General features: G+C 39.8%; 1 protein-coding gene across 1 annotated transcript in view; it reads right to left on the reverse strand.

Moving 5' to 3' along the window:
- The window catches only part of prkcea (protein kinase C, epsilon a), a 32,174-nt gene that overhangs the window by 8,287 nt on the left and 4,603 nt on the right, over window positions 1–19,284 (reverse strand). Inside the window, exons 2-7 of the mRNA XM_070927499.1 lie at window positions 9,126–9,189; window positions 4,128–4,287; window positions 3,929–3,963; window positions 2,341–2,429; window positions 1,868–1,997; window positions 1,226–1,368 (exon numbers count right to left, since the gene is read on the reverse strand). Coding sequence (XP_070783600.1) covers window positions 1,226–1,368; window positions 1,868–1,997; window positions 2,341–2,429; window positions 3,929–3,963; window positions 4,128–4,287; window positions 9,126–9,189 — 621 coding nt within the window. The remainder of the gene's footprint in view (window positions 1–1,225; window positions 1,369–1,867; window positions 1,998–2,340; window positions 2,430–3,928; window positions 3,964–4,127; window positions 4,288–9,125; window positions 9,190–19,284) is intronic.

Genomic DNA, 19,284 nt, shown 5'->3' on the forward strand with positions numbered 1-19,284 from the left:
TGTGACTTTATTTTCCCATCCATCAACATCAAAATAAAACCTTGAGCAGGATAAAACGTTTATCTACAAACAGCCACCATCATTTCTAAAAAAAAATAAATAAATAAAGTCCAACGCACTTTGAACTCAGAAGAGAAGATTTATAAAATATCTCATCTGTACAGTAAATATAAATCTACCACCAGCCGCTGCTTAACTTAGCTTAGCACAAAGACAGGAAACGGTAGGAAACAGTTAGCCTGGCTCTCTAAAAAAGATCCACTGACCATCACCACTCACAACATATACATATCTCCGCTGGTTGCCTGGCAACCTCACAGCGGTGACAAGACTCCAAGAAGTTATTGCAACTTTGACGTTTTTCCACTTTGGTTTTTGTACAGATGAAACAAACAAGATATAACATGTTAATAAGTGAGCTATTAGTGAGCTTTTAGAGGTGTTGGTAGGTGAATTTTGTTCTTTGGACAAAGCCAGGCTAACAGTTTCCCCCTGTTTCCAGTCTTTATGCTAAGCTAAGCTAACCAGCTTACTGGATGTAGCTTTATATTTACCGTACAGACATGAGAGTGGTATCAATCTTCTTCTACAGCATTACTCTTAGCAAGAAAGCGACTAAAAGGATTTCCCACAATGTCTGTCTATTCCTTAAAAAAGGTGAAATACAAACGTAATAAAGAATTTGCATTTCATGCAACTACAAACATGACGACTGCTTAAGTAAGTAAGTCGCCTTTATTCAGTTATGCTCTCTGCGCAGACACTAATATTTAGACACTAATATATTCTAATAAAGGTTAGCTTTGTGTGATCTGAATTTGTGCCACTTCTGTCTTACTATTCCAACATTATGGATGAACAGCAGACATTCACATCAAACTGTATCAAATGTTATTTGTATCAGTCGTAAAATGCTGAAAACCTGCAGAAAGAAAGACCCACACTGTTCGGCCAAACAGGGACAGGGACCAGCGTCGAGACAGGTGTTTCTCATTATTCCAGGGACAAAGGATGAAAAGACATCAGTGATAATATTCAATATAACTAAAAAAAAACCCATCTGTATAAGTAATGAAAAAAAACCCAAACAAATCCTTCTCCAGATTCTTAGTTTGAATCAAATTCAACAAGTAAAGCCTGTTTCCTTCTTTCATGTCTCAAATGTTGAACTAAACCTTAATGATGGAAATGTCTTCATTTGTGAGGGACTAAATGAGCTCATTACCTTCCTCCTGCGCTGTGCAGTGCTGGAGATCTTGTCGGGCGTGACTCCCAGGTCAGACAGGACCTTAGCGATTCCTCGGGCGTCCACGCCACAGTTAGGAGCTACATTTGTCTCACACCGTCTGTGCACATTCATCTTACACACTGCATGACAACAAAAACACAGGAGAGCGGCTCAGGTTAAACCCTGGAAGGCTTTCTCAAATGTTACCTCGTCCTTAAACACATCATATGACGTGACATGATCAACAATAGACTGTAACACCCAACCTGCTTGCTCAGGTTATGTGCAGTATTTCAGGAGAAAACAGCAAAGATTTTCTCAAAATGTTAAAACATAATTTAAAAGAAATTCCTGTACATGTCACATTTCACCAAGTTTCTTTTCTTTTTGATCCTGAAAGAAACAAGCCAGACGACAAAACACACCCTCCTTAACAGAGACATTAATGTCTGTGTTGACATTTATTACTTAACTGTCATATAAATTACACTTTTTAATTGTGACTTTTGTTTTTATCAACATTTATTGAAACTGTTTTTGTTTACAGCCTTTGACTTTAAATACATGCGGAGGAGGTTGCAAAACATGAGCACCACTGAATGCATCACGCTGTAAACTCCCCACTGCCCGTGAACTCACCTTTGCACTGCAGGCCCTGCCTCATGAGGCCCCACAGCAGGGAGCCACAGTGGTCACAGAAGGTGGGGACCTTGTAGTTGTGGATACTGAACTTATGGGGCATGTTAACACTGAACCGCTGTGAACCCACCTACAGAGGGAGACACACACACACACACACACACACACACACACACACACACACACACACACATACAGTATTACAAAGAGGTCACCGTTGCATTATTGGAGGAATAATGCATGTGGCTCAAGTGTTAGTACACAGTGTACACACGTTGAGTAACACAGATTTATTCACCAAACGCATGAATGGTGAGCCCTTATTCAGTTTTTCCTACAGGGTTCAGTGTGCATTCACGTCTATATGTGAGCATGTAACAAACAGTTTATTAACAAATAATAAATGTTAAAGAGCTAAAAGAATACCAGCACCGCTTGTATTTGTGTACTTGGATGCTTGCATGTGCGTGTACCTCCTCAGGCGTGTCCTCCTGCTTCTTCATCCCGGCACACTTGGTGATGATGAGCTCATGGCAGCGTTTGTGGACGACACACGTGCACACTGGAAGCACAGCATCTTGTTAAATTTAGTCACTCAAAGTTGACAAACATGACAATTAGTATGAAGTAGTGATGCTATTACCAACATTATCCCCAGTTTAGATACCCAGGAAGAATAGCGGTGATAAAAGCTCTCCAGTGGAGCATCGATTTGATACACTGGTTTAATATCCGTGCCAGTACTGACCTTATTAAAGGAGACTGACCCACATTAAATGTCAATATTAAAATGTAAGAATGCAATTTTCTAAACCTTCTTTAACATAATTAAAATCTACAAAAGCCCAAAAATAGTGTTGTGAAGTTGCAGCCTCACATACGCATATATGAATGATCCCAATTACAGTGAAATAAAAAAGAGTGCTGGATTCAGATTGATTAATCTATTATCAGCCAATGATTTCAAAAACTAGCCATTACAGAGGTAGCTCGACCCACTCGCCAGAGAAAACATTAATATTGGATGATTCTGTAAAACCTGGATTACTTTCAATGGCAATGTTTTTAATTATGTCTACAACATCAAACAGGGACAACAACAATGTGGTTAAAGCGTGGTTAAGGTAATAGCTACACAGGAGGGGTAGTGTGAGCAGTACATTAGCACCTTCAGTCCTCCGTCTGCGTCTATACAGGATGCGTTCAGGTACAGTATTGAGTGTAGATCACCTGTGTTTTACTGTAGTTACTCACATGCGTGGACAGCTGTATTAGTTGAAATGGACGTGGCTGAAACGCCTGCAGTGTAGCCTTCAGGCAACTAAAAGTACTTGGTTGGTTACGGTTTGGGAAATATCTGCATCATAGTTAAATAATTAAAATAGGCAACATTGTTTGTTAGTGAGCATTCAGACTGAAAACAGCCCAGCGTTAAAAACAGTGCAGGGGCCTGTGTTGGTGGATCCAAGAAGTCCAGTTGGAGTAACAGATGAATGCATTAAAAGGCTTATTAGACGCCAGAACACTTCACAACAGTAGAAATACAACATTCAAGTTACTGAGTAATCCACCAGTGCTAAAAAGTTGAATACACATATCTACATAAAAAGTAGACACCCATCCACCACACCCTTACCTCTCACCATACTACATACAACGACACTACTTCCTGCATCTGCACTGAATGTTGGATGTGCATCACGTTCTCCAGAATCATCCAATATGACTGTTGTTCCTTGTGAGCCTGCGCAGCAATAAAGTACCTCAACAGGTCAGTTAAGTAAATCTTTGACTTCCAGCTGGATTTTTTAGGACGTTTGTATCCACTGGAGAAAACGCAACACATGCGACAGCCACAATGTCCATGAGAAATTTTTAATACTATTATGTATTCTTGTAGATGTTGGTGTAATGCAGTTCATCTCTGGGCGACGGTGGCTTACGACCAAATCACAGCTGTCATTCAGCAACATGTAATCCCTCTTGTGTTCTCATGCTTAAATAATACACGATGTGCAGTGTTACTTGAGAAACTGGAGTCCGCCAGAGAAAAGTACTCACCCTGACACTGGTATCCCTGCTTCCCCAGCACACCCCTATCAGACCACACACACACACACACACACACACACACACACACACACACACACACACACACACACACAGAGGAGTCAGCATTTCAGCCAGGTTGGTTTAATGAAACACAACAGCAGGTAAGTTAGGTCAGACAGATGTGTGTGTGTGTGTGTGTGTTGCCTACCAGATAAAATCTCTGCAATGTGAGCAGTAGGTTGGTTGTCTCAGGTAGGTGGCCATGAACTTGTGTCCGTTGACTTGATGGACGCGTCTTCGGACGGCGCCCTGTCGCCGGCGAGGACCAATCCTCTCTCGAAACACTCGCTCCTCATTCTCATTGGTTCCTGAGGCTGTCGAGCGAGCAGACACAAAAAAAAGTTCATCGACAAAAAATGAATCTGCAAAAGAGAAATGACAGAACTTTTTGTGTGTTTGAGTCAGTTTTAGATGAGTGTCCACACTCATGACAGTGATGTTTTCTTACGCCAATCGATTGTACTTCCTGAGACAGTTTGTACAAATAAGGATCATTTGCATCATGTTGCTCGAGATGTTTAATCATTCAACGGCCTCTCATCTTCCTTTCCCCCCCACCCTCCCTCTTTCTCACAAACACCCCACACCTACCAGAGGCCTATGCATACGTACACGCTATTTATACTTTCACGTGTGGGCACTAAAACGAAGGACAGCATATTAAAATACTCCTCCTCAGCGAGCACCATCCAACCAGCCGTTCCCTTCCTCTCTGCATCTCCCCGGAAACATAAATGCTTTTCGAGGGTAACCTTAAGACAAGAGAACCACCTCCACTCTCACTCCCACACACACTCCCTCTCTCTCTGCGCTCCTGTCCTAGTTTCCCTTTCTTTCACTCTCTTTCCATCCCTCTCCTGGGTGCGTTATAAATGTGGTTACTGCTGAGCCTCTCCAGAGTTCGATTACAGACTGGCTGTCTAGGGACTCTAGTGTGTGTGTGAGTAGGAGTGGATGTGAGTGAAAGTGTGTGTTTTTGTGTATCTGTGTGTGATTGTGGTGGAGGGATAGAGGGGGGTAGGCGGGGGGGGGGGGAGCTTAACAGGCCATTATTGGGATCACTTTGTTTTACATAATACATCATCCATCTGTCCAGGACACACACATGCACACAGGCATGCTGACGAGGAGGGGCGATGAGTAAAGAGTGATCGTCGTGGAGACAGACATACTCCGGTACCGCTGAATGACCAACTGGGAGACGGACGTCCAACAAACACACACATACGAACAGACAGAAGATTCAAATTTGACAAAAACATGCAGAAGACCAGCAGACAGTGAAGACAGAGGAGAGGGAAAGCTGAGCCACAGATGGTGATGTAAATAAATATGACATAAAAAATGAATAACAATACAACCGTGGCAGAAATCCATCTGCTTCTCAATTAATGAGTAAGATTGTAGATAGATGTGTGTACAAAAATCTATTGAGGTTAAAGATAAATAAAACTAGAAAATGCTAAATTTTCTGAAGAAAAACAAACAACAAATAAAGTTGTACTGAAAGAAGATGAAGTGGCAGTTGAAGTGGTTCCTCAAATGTTGAACAAGATCATCGATATGTTTGTGCAATACTCAATTAAGTTGAAGCGGCACCTCAAACATTGAACGAGATTGAATAAAAATGAAGATCAGAAAAGGCTACAAGTGAGAACACAGTCGACACATTGAAACATCTCAAAATTTAGATTTTATTTGGAGCTTTTGAGATGGCAGTAATAGCTGAAGTTGACACATTTGAACAAAATGAAGAAGTAACTAAAGTTAAGGCACTGAAAGAAGTTGAAGAGGCAGCTGAAGTGGTTCCTCACATGTTGAACAAGATCGGCGATACGTTTGTGCAATAATCCTTCAAGGTTTAATCAAAATAAAGCCAGAAAAGGCCATTTTTTTCTGGAGAAAATTGAAATGTTCACACTTCTGAAATGCCTTAAAATTGTTATTCTTTTGAGCTTTCAAAGTGTCATGAATAAGGAACAAGGATAATAAAAAACTGAAGTTGTAGCTGAATCTGAAGCCCTTAAAGAAGTTGAAGTGTAAGTAAGCAAGATTGTAGATATTCTTATACAATTCTTGATGAGACTGCCAAAATAAAATTAGAAACGGCAACATTTTCTCAAGAAAAGTTGAAACGTGAAACAGCTCATCTGTTTTAAAATACTGATTCTTTGGAGCTTCTGAAATGGCAGTAACAGTTTTTTTGTTACAGTAACTAAGTTTTACAGTTATGGTCTGTGGTACAGAGACCCTTGTGCTCTACTGGTGGTTGGACTTAAATATTGTTCTAGATAACGCTGAAGAAAGATGCTCCTCATGTAAACCAATAAATTAAACTCCCAAACTAAAACTTTTTATGGTAAAACTTGTCTTAACTGATGTTTGGTGAGTCATATTCTAACACACAGATACATAACAAGTATTAAGGATGAGTCTAGAAGATTTGGTTTGTTTTTGACTTTATTAACATGGAAGATATTTTCTTTACTTTCGTATATCACAAAGCCATTTGCCACAATTCATCTTCCAAGAGGATGAACATTGGCAGCTTATTTCTCTTATATAAACGTGTCAGACATAAACTCACACTATGAGGATGAAGCTAAAAAGGAGAATTCACGTGATAATTACTAGGAATTGTACAAACTTTAAGTAGGTAAATACATGAACGAATATCGCAGCAGTGCTTGCTAAATCAAAAAGCTTGTGGAGGAAAGAAATGGCATCCATCTATCAGTCCCACCCAGGCAGTCTTCTTGAAGACGACAGAATTAGACTGACAGAAATGCAAAATGAGATTAGATGATATCTATAAAACTGAAGCAGAAGTGGCCTTTATCCGAGATATAAAGGTGGTTGGAGGAGGGTGAGATGAACCCGTCACATTTCTTTAGGTTTGAAAATATCATGCCAAACTCAACACTACAGACCTGAGGATTGACGGTCATACTCAAGACTCAATTTTATAAACTGGCTTTTAACTAGTTTTTATTCTTATTTTTTTTCGTATGAAACTGCTCTGTGCATTTTCTGTTTTTATGTTTGCAAAGAACTTTGTAAACCTAAAGTGCTATATTATAAAAATGATATATCATTATCATCGTTACTATTATTATTATTATATGCCAATTTGTAGGAATCAAAATTCTGCTATTCTGTCATTAATTTCCAAACACACAGCAGTTGAATAAAGATATTAAACACAATATATATAAACAATAAGCTTTTCTTTAAAAAGAAAATATTACTGTGGCCATTTTAAGCGCTCAATCATGAAGGTTATCTTTTAAACTTTGAGGAATGTGGAAAAAAAACATATTTAAAAGAAACAGAAAAGGATAAAGAAAGAGAGAACATGGAAACAGAGAGGGAGAGACTGCAGATGGTCAGATTAGGTCAGATTATTGTTATTCGCTTCCTGAGACCAACAGATGCATAAGGATGGAGAGGAGGAAAGAGGAGGAAAGAGGAGAAAAATGGAGAAGAACAAGTCCTTCCAGCCTCGGAAGCTGCAGAGAACAGATTGCACCAGGGGAAAAAAAAATAAATCTGCTAAAAATACCACCTATTCCTCTAGTTCTCACCCTCCATCTCTCCATCCCTTACTGCTCTCCAGCCCTCCTATCAGCACACACACACCGTTTGTTTTTATCAGCATACATTAACATGACGAGCACTCAAACCAACTGAACTCAGGGAGGAAGTTCAGGAGTGGGCGGGGAGTGGGTCGTGAGGTCACAACAGAGTGTCCAATCATTGATGAGGAGGGCAAGACATGAACGCCTGAGTCTGTGTGTGTGTGTGTGTGTGTGTGTGTGTGTGTGTGTAATCCGTGGCTCAATCTCACCTATTTTAAGAATCTACTCTCTTCACTCTCCTGTTCTCTTTATCCGTCTTTACATAGAGAAACCATACTGTGTTATACTGTGCTGGGGTTCTCTGCTGCATCCTCACACACACACACACACACACACACACACACACACATAAACATACATATATATATACACACACACACACATTTTCACTGGGAGGCAGAGAACTGTTTCTATTTATAACCAGGTGTGAAGACACAAAGGTGCAGGTGCAAATCGCTCTTATCTGGCAGCATGGGGGTGAGAGTATGTGTGCGGAAAGGCTAATTGAGAGCGATATCCTGGATGTTTCCATGTTTAATCAATGCAAACAAATAGAGGAAGAAGGAAAAAGAGGACAAGAGCGAGAAGGAGAAAGTTCTATGACTTCTGTTGAGTAACTTTCAAGGAAAACAGGAAGACCTAAAGCTTCATGTTTGGTCTTTTTAATCTTTAGTTTCTAGTTTCAGTGCTGGCAGAAATGGCTGAGGATGTATGTGCAGTATGTTATGTTAAACCTTGTTTGGGCCACTTGGCAGTAGTGAAAACAAGTTATAAACACAACATTGACATATTATCACCGTTTAAGCTGATGTTTGTGTCCACCTGGCGAATATAAGTCCAATATTCACTCTCTGTTTTTGGTCTCTACCAACTCCTGAGGGAAATATCTGGCTCTTTAGCTGGTAAATACTCAACTGTGTTCACCAGCTAGTCGCTAACTTGGAGGTGATGAGAATATTACCCAGAAACACGACTCCAAATTAATGCTAATGTTTCTCAGTGTGCTGGACGTGTAAACTGTTTGCTAAAAAGTTCACCATAACAACTTTATCAGGTGATAATATGTAAATTTTGTGTTACGGCTCATTCTGCTGCTCCCTAGTGGCCAAAAATGTATTAGCTTGATGCAATAGGAGATACACTTTATTTTTTTAAATGACGAAGCGTTTCTCCTCATTTTTCTGTCAAAAGCTGCCGGTAAATATGATTTGTTTGTCTGGAGGATGATGGATCGCGACTGTTCTAGGTCTTAAATAAAGTTAGGTTAAACCGAGATGAAGTTCATGATATATAAGTAGCCGATATGCTGGTAGAGGGACAACCCATGCGGCTTATAATCTTTAAATAGGTCCACCTTTCCAGACTCATTACCACCGGCTTTGCACATGTCGTTGCTGTACTTTCCGCCAGCAAATACCACCAAGCCACACTGTCATGAAACTGCAGGCCTGTGTGCAAGCATGTGTGAGTCCTTTCACTAGTAAAACAGTGTGTTGTGGTGGTTTTACCTTCAGTGGAGGATCCAGACAGATCAATGACCACGTACACCTTCCCCTCCGGCTCCAAGTCAATCTGCATGGACAAAGAAAGAGAGAAACTAAGTAAATCAGTGGGAAATAACACAACTGAACAGTGAACAGCAGCAGGGGGGCACGCACAAACTCAGCAGTGCACATGGACGAGTTCATTATCTTCATTCCCATTACACTCCTCCCCACCACTTGCATCGATATCAGCATTAACATCACCATTAACATTACCATCTTTATCACTATTTTCCTTTCTGTCTTCAACATCATCACCATAGACCCTGTTTACTCCTAGTATCAACATACTATCTTCTATGTGTCATCTGGATGAGGATTTTTATAACCAGGCTTTGCATTTACACCTGCTGTTTATGAGCATCCTCATTATCTCCGATCTACCCTTGTGGTCCAATCTCAATGTGCAAATCAGGTGGGTGGAGCTGGCAGACTTCTCAGAAAACATGACGATCTCAAGCAAGGGAGGTGATGCTGCTGAACTGGCTCAACTTATTATTCTTGCTGAGGAAGGTGTCCTCTCTAGCTTTTTGCCGATCTTGCTTGAGAAAGCAAAAAGAGGCAAAGTTAGAAGACTGTTCAACATGTCGGGCTCATCTTGCCAATCCGATCGCATTCAGCATTTACATCTGAATTAACATGCTTTTCCTTGTCCAGGTAAGGTACACAGACACACGTTGCACGTTAATAACAGGTGTAAATGGGGCCATAGGCACCAGTATAATACGCACCATCATCTTCATCTTTACAGCTGAAACGACTGGTCAATTAATCAACTAGTCAATCCACAGAAAATTAATTCAGCTTGTCAATTGTGTGTATTTCTTTGTCTTATAGGATAGTAAACTGAATATCTTTGAGTCTTGGAATGCTGGTCGTCACCTTGGACTATTTTCTGACATTTTATAGACCAAAGGATGAATCTATAATCTTTAATACCATTTATGCCATTCTTTGTTGCCTTTATTGCCAGTCATCACCTTCATCACCATCAGCACGTTATCATTATCCTTAACATCATCATCAGACATCAGTGTAATCAAATCCATCATCATCCTCATTCTTATTATTATCATCGTTGCCTTTATCCCCTTCATCACATTATCATCATCATTAATGCTGTCAATTTGAACTTGCTATCATCGTTGCTGCACAGCAGATGAATCAATAATGAGAATAACTGTTAGTTGCACGTTTAGTCTTACTTAATACTGGCCCATTTCTTTTATATATATAGGGCCCGGGCCAGACTCGAACCCGATTCAGCCTTGATATGTGGAACGTGCTCGACCCGATGAGCTACCGGAGCACCCCCAGTACTGTCCCATTTCAACCACTCGTATAGAGTTAGGGACTTGGGATGGCAGAGTGGTCTATCGGTAGAAGAAATACACAGGAAACATTGGCTCTTTTGTAAAAGTTCCCTGTAAAATTATGAAAATAGAGACACAAAAAAGGAATAAACGAGGTCGAAGGCAACTCATGGCTCAACTAGTATTACCTAAGTAAGAGGACTGACCTTTTACGGCCTCCAGATGTCCAATTTTAAAAGTGGAACAGGATTAAGTCAATATAACTGATGAAGCCATAGGTGAGCAATAACGTATTCATCCACCTATCTAGTGTATGTTGTAATCACTTAACAGGTAAGTTGACCAACTGTCAAAGTAGATAACACTTACCACCCAGTCATTTCATACAGAGATTAATAAGGTATAACATTAACTTTATGTATATTATCATGTTGAATATTATGTTATTATCAACCACAGAAGCAATAAAAAGGTTTAAGGCTACGTAACACATTTAAAAAACACTAAATATATGAAATATTATATAAGGCGCTCAAATCTGTCCTCATCAGAGTGAAATCAGCTTTCTCGACAAAATGTTCTTGTGCTATTTGTGAAGAGTTTGCAGCCAACAAATGTGCAGCATTACATGTTGGACAAAGTGATCCTTGTGTCTCATCCAAACCTCTTATTTTTAGATTGAGTCCTCTCTGTGTCAACAGACTGGAAGATGGTAACAATTGATGTATTTAATTACTTGTTACCTGTTAAGAGTTGCCGAAACACAGACTAGTTGTTGGAGGATAACTGAAGGGGAAGTAAAGCTGATGCTATACAGTACCTGTGCTAGAAGCCATTATCCTCTATATACATGGCATAAATTACATACGATAGAAATGAATGGATTTATCATTTTATAATGAGTTAAGTGTGTGTGTGAGCAGGTGTCATCAAAATGGAGGTACAAAACGGAACAAAAAGAAATGTTCCTGCTCAAACATTACTAGATAAGCAGAACATACGATCTGCATACGCACAGACTTATTCAGCAAATAATGACATCATCCCCCTACAATATACATGCAGTTACAGAGATTAGAGAGAGTGCAACAGAGAGCGCTAGAGAGACAGACGACACAGGAAGAGAGAGTGCAAGAGAGAGTGAGAAAGAGAGGTTTAAATCCTTAGTTAAGCTCCGGGACAGCAGCAGATCCTCTTATGCAACAGTCAGACTCACACATGCAGGCAGCAACACACACATACATGTCCATGCATTGCTGAACATGAGACACAAAGATCGCACAGAAGCAAATATGAATCAGTCCAAGACAATCAGACACACTGCATACGTAGATACAGCAGCAGCAAAGGCACGCAATCACGCAGAAAGGAATTTACAGTGTTGAGATCTGCAGTAGGACTCGTACGTCAGATCATAGGGAACCTCTAAAATGACAGCCGTTATCAGATAAATAACGTGAATACACAATCAGAAACCATCCAACATCTGCAGGTGAAGAAAAACTATGCTGTATTTTGACATTTTTGCCTTATATTATATATATTTCCTGCTGTATTTTCCTTTGCAAGAAATGAAAGCCTAAAGTTGCCAACACATATCAAGGAAGAAGACTTCATTTGTTGGATTTGTTTTATTTCATTATTTATTTTACTCTGATCTATGCATTTTCTCAGTTTTATGTCTTTTGTAAAGCACTGCAAAAACACTCTGACTTGTTTTTGAAAAGCTTTGCATCGTTTTCATTGGTCAGTTAATCACAGGAAAAAAAAGGGAGCTGCACTTTGTCGTTAGTTCCGGGACGAAAGTATGAGGGGGACAGTTGCAACACGGACCTTTTCTTTTGTAACACAGAAGTCAGGAACAGTCTGTCTTGAAATCATGGATGTATTATAAGAATACGCTTCAAATGCAGCCCTTGAGGGATGCGGACTCTCACTAGGAAAGTCTTTGGTCGGGGGCAGCCCTAATCTGAAGCTAAACACAATAAAAGACAGTAATACATATGAGCAAACGTGTAGTATCATTCTTTTGTTGCATGTATAACACATAACAACTGCATGGGATTTGTGACCTATAAACGCCATTGGATTCTTGATGTCTACCCTTGAAAATGATGTGCTAATCCCCAAATGTAACCTCTTGCATAACAGCGCATCTCGGCAGGGATTTCAGCTGAAAGATGGACTCAGAGTGATTTGGAACAGAGTGGAGCAAATGGACAGCACCATCATTGATTTAGTGGTCGGGTCCTGAGGTGGCATGCCAGCCAAAAAAACTATACCGTTCGCACACTACCAGATACTGTCCACTTTGGCTGTGAGGTGACTTCAAGCTTGTTTTTCCTATCCAAATCAATGAGAATTACTACTACACAGATACAGGTTTTGGGAGATGAATGAGACCATGCCAGTGTTCAATATCAGGCCAAAAGAAATCTAAAATAAACAGGCTTTCAATGTTTGGCAGGATGAAAACTCCTTTCTACTGCATTTACACCATCATTTAATAGTAAAACAATCCACCAAAACCCATAACATAGTACATTATTTTAGATAGGTTAGATGTAATAATGCAGATGTAACCTAGAGTAATCACAGGTGGAATGATTTGTATACTTGAGCAAATTGGTTCAAAGTCGGACTAAAATGCAACATTATATTAAATAATAAGTAAATGTATACTGTATGGTAAGCAACTGTTTAATGGACTAGATAATGCACAGCAAGTTGGTCCTTATTTTTAGTGTTAATAAAGATGCTATTGTGACAATAACTAGCTTAATTTACAGACCTCAATGTGGACAATTAAGTTAAGCTAAGTGAGAAAATATGTTTTTTAAACCCACTGTGCGCTACCTGCCCAGCACCAGGCAGACAAAGTTCGTGAACATAGTGGAGCATTGAGCAGCTAGAGAGCTAGAAATTTCCCTCAGGAATAGGTGGACACCAAAACTGAGCTAAAAAGATAGTGACTATTGGAGTTAAATTCATCAGGTGGCCAGAAAGACAACTCCAAATTAATGCTAATTATTCTTCGTAACTGCTGAATGTGTAAATAGTCAACTGTTGGCTAGCACATTCACTATGCCAACATAAGGTGGTAATATGTCAATTTTCTTTATAATTTCATCTCATTCCACTGCCACCAAGTGTCCAAACACTAATAAAAACTAATAAAGTAATGCAGCTTCAAAAATCTGTAGTTGTATTTAGCATCAATGCGATGAAGTACCTTGATTCTTCAGGTATACAATGCCCAAAACTGACATCTTTATTTGGTTATTTTATGAATAAACAGCTTCTCAATGGAATATCCAGAAAATGTATTAAACCATGAAATATATTAGGGCTGCAACTAATGATTATTGACATTGTCGGCTATTTTAAAGGCATTAATTGTTTAGTCTATGGTGAAAAGGCTGGTCACAATAACCCAGAGCTGAAAGTAATGTCTCCCAGTCAGTCCAAAACCAAAACCTATTCAATCTACAAAGACATAAAACTGAGATAAGTGGCTTTAACCATTAATTAGTCCTCAGATTTGTTGTAGATTTCTGTTCTGTCAACTGACTAATGGATTAATGGACTAACTGTTTCAGCGCTAATGAAATTATATATACCATGATAGAAGATTTTATCCACATCACCACCCTCTGTTAAATGGGTTGTAACGTGACTTGGATTTAACCTGCTGTGTGCAGACACACACATGCACTGAGGATCCCCGCCCCGACAACAAAAGATGGGAGGAGAGAGAGCTGGAGAATCTAGTTCGCCTCATTAATCCTGTTAGTCCAATTAGGACACTGATACAGCCAGGGAGACAGATAACTTCACAAACCCTCTCTCTCTCACACACACACACACACACACACACACACACTTAGCTTCCTGTGAGTGTGTGTGTGTGTGTGTGTGTGTGTGTGTGTGTGTGAGTTCGGTAAGTGTCTGGGGATTTTAAAGTGGACTTCAGAGGGAGGTTAGACTTAAACACACATACAAGCTTAACTCTGTTGCGTTCGTCCCATCACCACACATACACAACGGACTCCAACCCCACACACACACACACACACACACACACACACACACACACACACACACACACACCATATGCAGCAGCACAGAGAAGCACTCAACCAAGCAGACAGGGCACTCAAAGCTTGCATTATATCAATACTGTGAAGCTAACCCCCTCCCACTCTCCGTCCATCTAGCTCGCTATCTCTGTCCAACCAGACAGCTCTCTCCGTCTCTCTCAGGAGCGTTTAGTCTCAGTGACAGCCTCCCACATCCATCTGTCAAATAACAAATTTCGGCTTTGAGAGAGCTCGACCGCATTCACACAATAACATGCGTGTGTGTGTTTGCGTGTGTGTGTGTGTGTGCCCTTCTTTCTATCACTCAGCAACTCAAGCGTGTTCGCCTGCACACACACACACACACACACACACACACACACACACACAGGAGGCCCATGCTGAGTGAGACAGCATGAGAGTCATGCATCTTTAATGTAACATCACAGACGGCTAATAATGTAAGAGGAGCTGAGCTGTGTGGTGGTGGTGAGGGAGGGGCAGAAAGGAGGAGGATGGGGGAGATTCAACAAAGCTGCCCCCCCCCCACACCAGTGACGGTCCAGTAGCATCAAGCAGACAGGAGGAGAATTAGATTTAGAAGAAGGGACATTCCCGATCAAATCATCCTGTCGGTTCACTCATCTTAGAGCTCGCAAACATTCAAAGAGGAGTGTGTGATATCCAGATGGACTGGCAGACGGCCTGATGAGCAGCCTCTGTAGATCAGACAGACGTCGCTGTTGGATCTGTCTAAATGAAAACACACTTCATACAGACTGCAGAAGGAAGCTCTGTCCTAGGGCTGAACTATTTAACCATATTGTGATTTGGTCTACATAGTATTAAAGGAGTTTGTATCAAGTATAAGCACAAACTCGTCTTGCTTCATGAAAAGAGAAAAGGGTAAACTAATTTTCCATAAAAAGACAATATTACATTATTACATCATTTTTATAATGTTATGATGTTACTCAATTTTCAAATATAATATTGACATTTAGGTGTTATATATACTGATAACAGCTTCATACCACAGGTATTTAATTATTGTAATAATGACAGCGTAACAGTTTTGATATCTGACTCAGGATGAGCTGCTTCACAGCCCCGAATACCTGATCTGTATTCCCTGATCTGTATTCCCAATTCATCATTTTTGAAGAAAAAGTTCGACATTTTGGGAAATATGCTTGTTCACTTTCTGGCATAGGAGGTACATGAGAAGCTTTCATATCTGTCCGTAAAATAAAGCAGGCATCAACGGCAGGTTAGCTTAGCTTAGCACAAACACTGGAAACAGGGGAAACAGCTAGCCTGGCTCTGTCCAGCGGAAACAAAATCCGACAACCAGCACCTCTAAAGCTCACTAATTAACATGTTATATCTTGATTGTTTAATTCATATAAAAAACAAAGTATAAAAATGACAATTCAACGTTTTATGGGGGTTATGTACTGGACTATTTCTTGGCAGGCAACCAGCTTAGACTCCAAAAAGGGACTGGTCCTGGCCAAAGAAAAGTCCAGCACATTACCCAGCATATGACGACAAATTGTCTTTTTTGCACTTTGGTATTTGTATGGATTAAACAAATGTGTGCTAAAAAGTACTTAGACTTCACGGACAGATATGAGAGTGGTATCAATCCTCTAATCTAACTCTCCACCAGAAAGCGATACCAGTTTTTGGTACATGAGAGTTTTTGTTACTTTGTGCTACAGATACATGTCGGTTGGTACCAAAAAGTGCCGTTATAGCCAGCAAAATCAATGGTCGCCAATACTTATTTTACCTCTTATACCTGTGTTCAGAAAATGTTATTAATCTAAGTTATAATTAAAATTGTGGCTCATGTGATTTGAAAATAACTATTGTTCAACCCTACTTTGGCTAAAATAAGACATCTAAATTTGTTCTTTGTGGATATGCAAAAATAGACACACGCCTGGGGTCATAAAAAGAGAGAAGGGACGAACAGTGTGCATTTCACCTGCTGTCCCGGAGCTCTCAAATATCCTCCCATTTCTTCCCTTTCACTGAGAACATGCATTAAACACCCTCCAGCATACACTCACACACCAAAGGTTGACCTGATTTGGCATCAGTGGGCAGAGCACCGTGCTTATCTTTGTGTGTGCAAGTGTGTGTATTGTCATGGTGGCAACAGCGCATCTTAAATCCAGTCTGTCCTACTTTACCAGCAGGTCACCAGGGGGTGGAGCCTCATACAACTTGCCATAGTGAGGGAATGGAGTCTGGGGCTTAGGAAAAAGAAAGGCCCAATGACAATATGGCTGCGACCTCAATTATTATCAGTCATGTCTTGGCCGAGGATGGCGATACAGTGCTGCCCCTTACACAAATGTACAATGGTATTATGATGGTAAAGATATTTCCAACTTTACCAAAAACTACTGTAAAGGCCCAGTCACATAAGAAGGTGGCACAGCAAAGTAGATCCACACGCTTTTGCACAACAGTCAGTACTAAAAGCTTGGTGACATGGGGACTACTTGCAGGGCTTGTTGGTAAACTACGCAGCTGATGAGTTAACAGCTAACAAGCCAAATATGTAACATGATAAAAATGTAGGCTTAATGTTAATGTTAATGCTACAAGGCTAGAAATAGAGTTAATCATCTAAAAAACAATTTTGTTTTACTGTAGGCTCAAATGTTAGCCTCACAAAGGCTAAATGTTCTGGTTCAAAGATGTAAAATAAGAATTCATTAAACCTTGTTTTTTTAATGGCCTCTAATTGCGCTCCTTCAGTCATTAATCCTGGCTGATATAAGTATGAGTGTGTGTGTATGTGTGTGAAATGCGTGTGTTGATGCCAAGTGTCAAACAGCGGCTGGCTGACATCTGATGTGGCCCGTGTCCCTGTGAGGAAACGTTACACTGTGTGGTCATCGTGTCTCAGACTGAGACTCACAGCTCTCAACCTCCAGCCTGATATGTTTACATGTACACACAGCTTATTTCTACACCTCAACTCCTGCGCTCTCTCCTTCATCACCATCTTCCTCTCCTCCACAGCCTTCTCCTCTTTCCTGTCCATGTATTTTCATTTCCCTTTCACCTCCCCCAGGCTCCCTTTTCTTAATTTCTACCTGATCTTTTCTCTCTCTCTCTCTCTCTCTCTCTCCGCGAGTCTCCAGGGCATGCCATTTTCAAAATTGATGACTTTTTACACCCTTTTAACGCTACCTGAAACTGTTTTTAAGACTGATTTTAGAACCAGAAATAAAGTGGATGAAACCAGCCTATTTCTAATTCAAAATTGCTAATGGAGGTTATAAATGCAGATCCTGCATTAATGTTTTGCATAATATAACAGTAGTAGCATTCAGCATGAACTTTGCATTTGTGTCCAAAATCCAAAAATGGCTGCCACAATCCTGGAGATCCTTTTTTCCCGTGACAAAAAATAAGGTCTGTTTGGTAACATTTTAAGTTGGCCTAAAAGTAATTTATGTAATGTCCAGATTAGCCCTAATCTCTCTTCTAAAACACTCACATTTATGTGGCAAAGCAACTGACTTACCCTTATCATGTGGCTACTGGTCACAACTAGCACTAGTCCTCTGATTTACAAGGTAGCTAATGTCCATATTAGATTTGTTATCAAGACAGTAATGACCAGATACCATAGCTAACAAGCTAACAAACTGATTTCATCTTGTTAGCTAACTCAGATACCATAGCTAATAATCTACCATACTGGTTTTATATTGCTAGCTAACACAACAGCCGATAACACAGCTAACAAAAGGGTTATCTTGTTGGCCAACACAAACTCAGATACCGCAGCTAACAAGCTAACAAACTGATTTTATATTGCTAGCCAAATCAGATACCACAGCTAACAAACTGATTTTGTCTTGCTAGTAAAATCAGATACCACAGCTAACAAGATAATAAACAAATTTTATCTAGCTAGTAAAATCAGACACCACAGCTAACAAGCTAACAAACTGATTTTATCCTGCTAGCAGAATCAGTTACCACAGCTAACATACTGATTTTTACCTTGCAAGCTAACACAAGAAAAATCTGTTCACTGGTAAATAAACCTACCAAAAATGCACCAAATTCTATATCATTTTGTTATTAAGGTTATTATATATACAGTAAGTATCACATTAAACAACAGATTAAATGATTAAATGGGAAGAGGGATGACGGGTGATAGAGAAAGCAATGTTTGTCAATTTGGTCCGCAATGTAGAGATGATTCGGTTAAAGAAAACCATAAGAATATATTTAAAAGGCTGTAAGAGTGGCAGCCGAAGACAGCAACAGAACAAACCTACTGACAGATATGTCCCAATGATGTTATGTTTTAATGTTGTAAAAAGTTTAATTTTCTTTGGTAATTATGCTTAGGGAAAGATAACAATATGTTATATGCTTGTTGCTTTTTTCATAGGTTTGGTCATAGTTATAGTACCACGTTTAACTCATTGGCTGGATTGTGACCTCTTGATTCTACATACAACTTTACCATGACATTTGTGACAGCAGCCAAATATAACCCATTTATCTAAGCAGCTTATTTAGAAGTGAAAAGTAAAAACTATTGTAAACATCCTTTGCATTGCTCAGCCACTGCCATACCATAGTTACCACAGGAATTCACAGGAATGGGTTTGTTTACAGTGGTAAGTGGCTAACCTCTATATAAAGGCGATGCAAGGCAATTTTATTTATATAACACATGTATAT

The sequence above is a fragment of the Enoplosus armatus genome, chromosome 20 (assembly GCF_043641665.1).
Source record: "Enoplosus armatus isolate fEnoArm2 chromosome 20, fEnoArm2.hap1, whole genome shotgun sequence".
Taxonomy (NCBI): Eukaryota; Metazoa; Chordata; class Actinopteri; order Centrarchiformes; family Enoplosidae; genus Enoplosus; species Enoplosus armatus.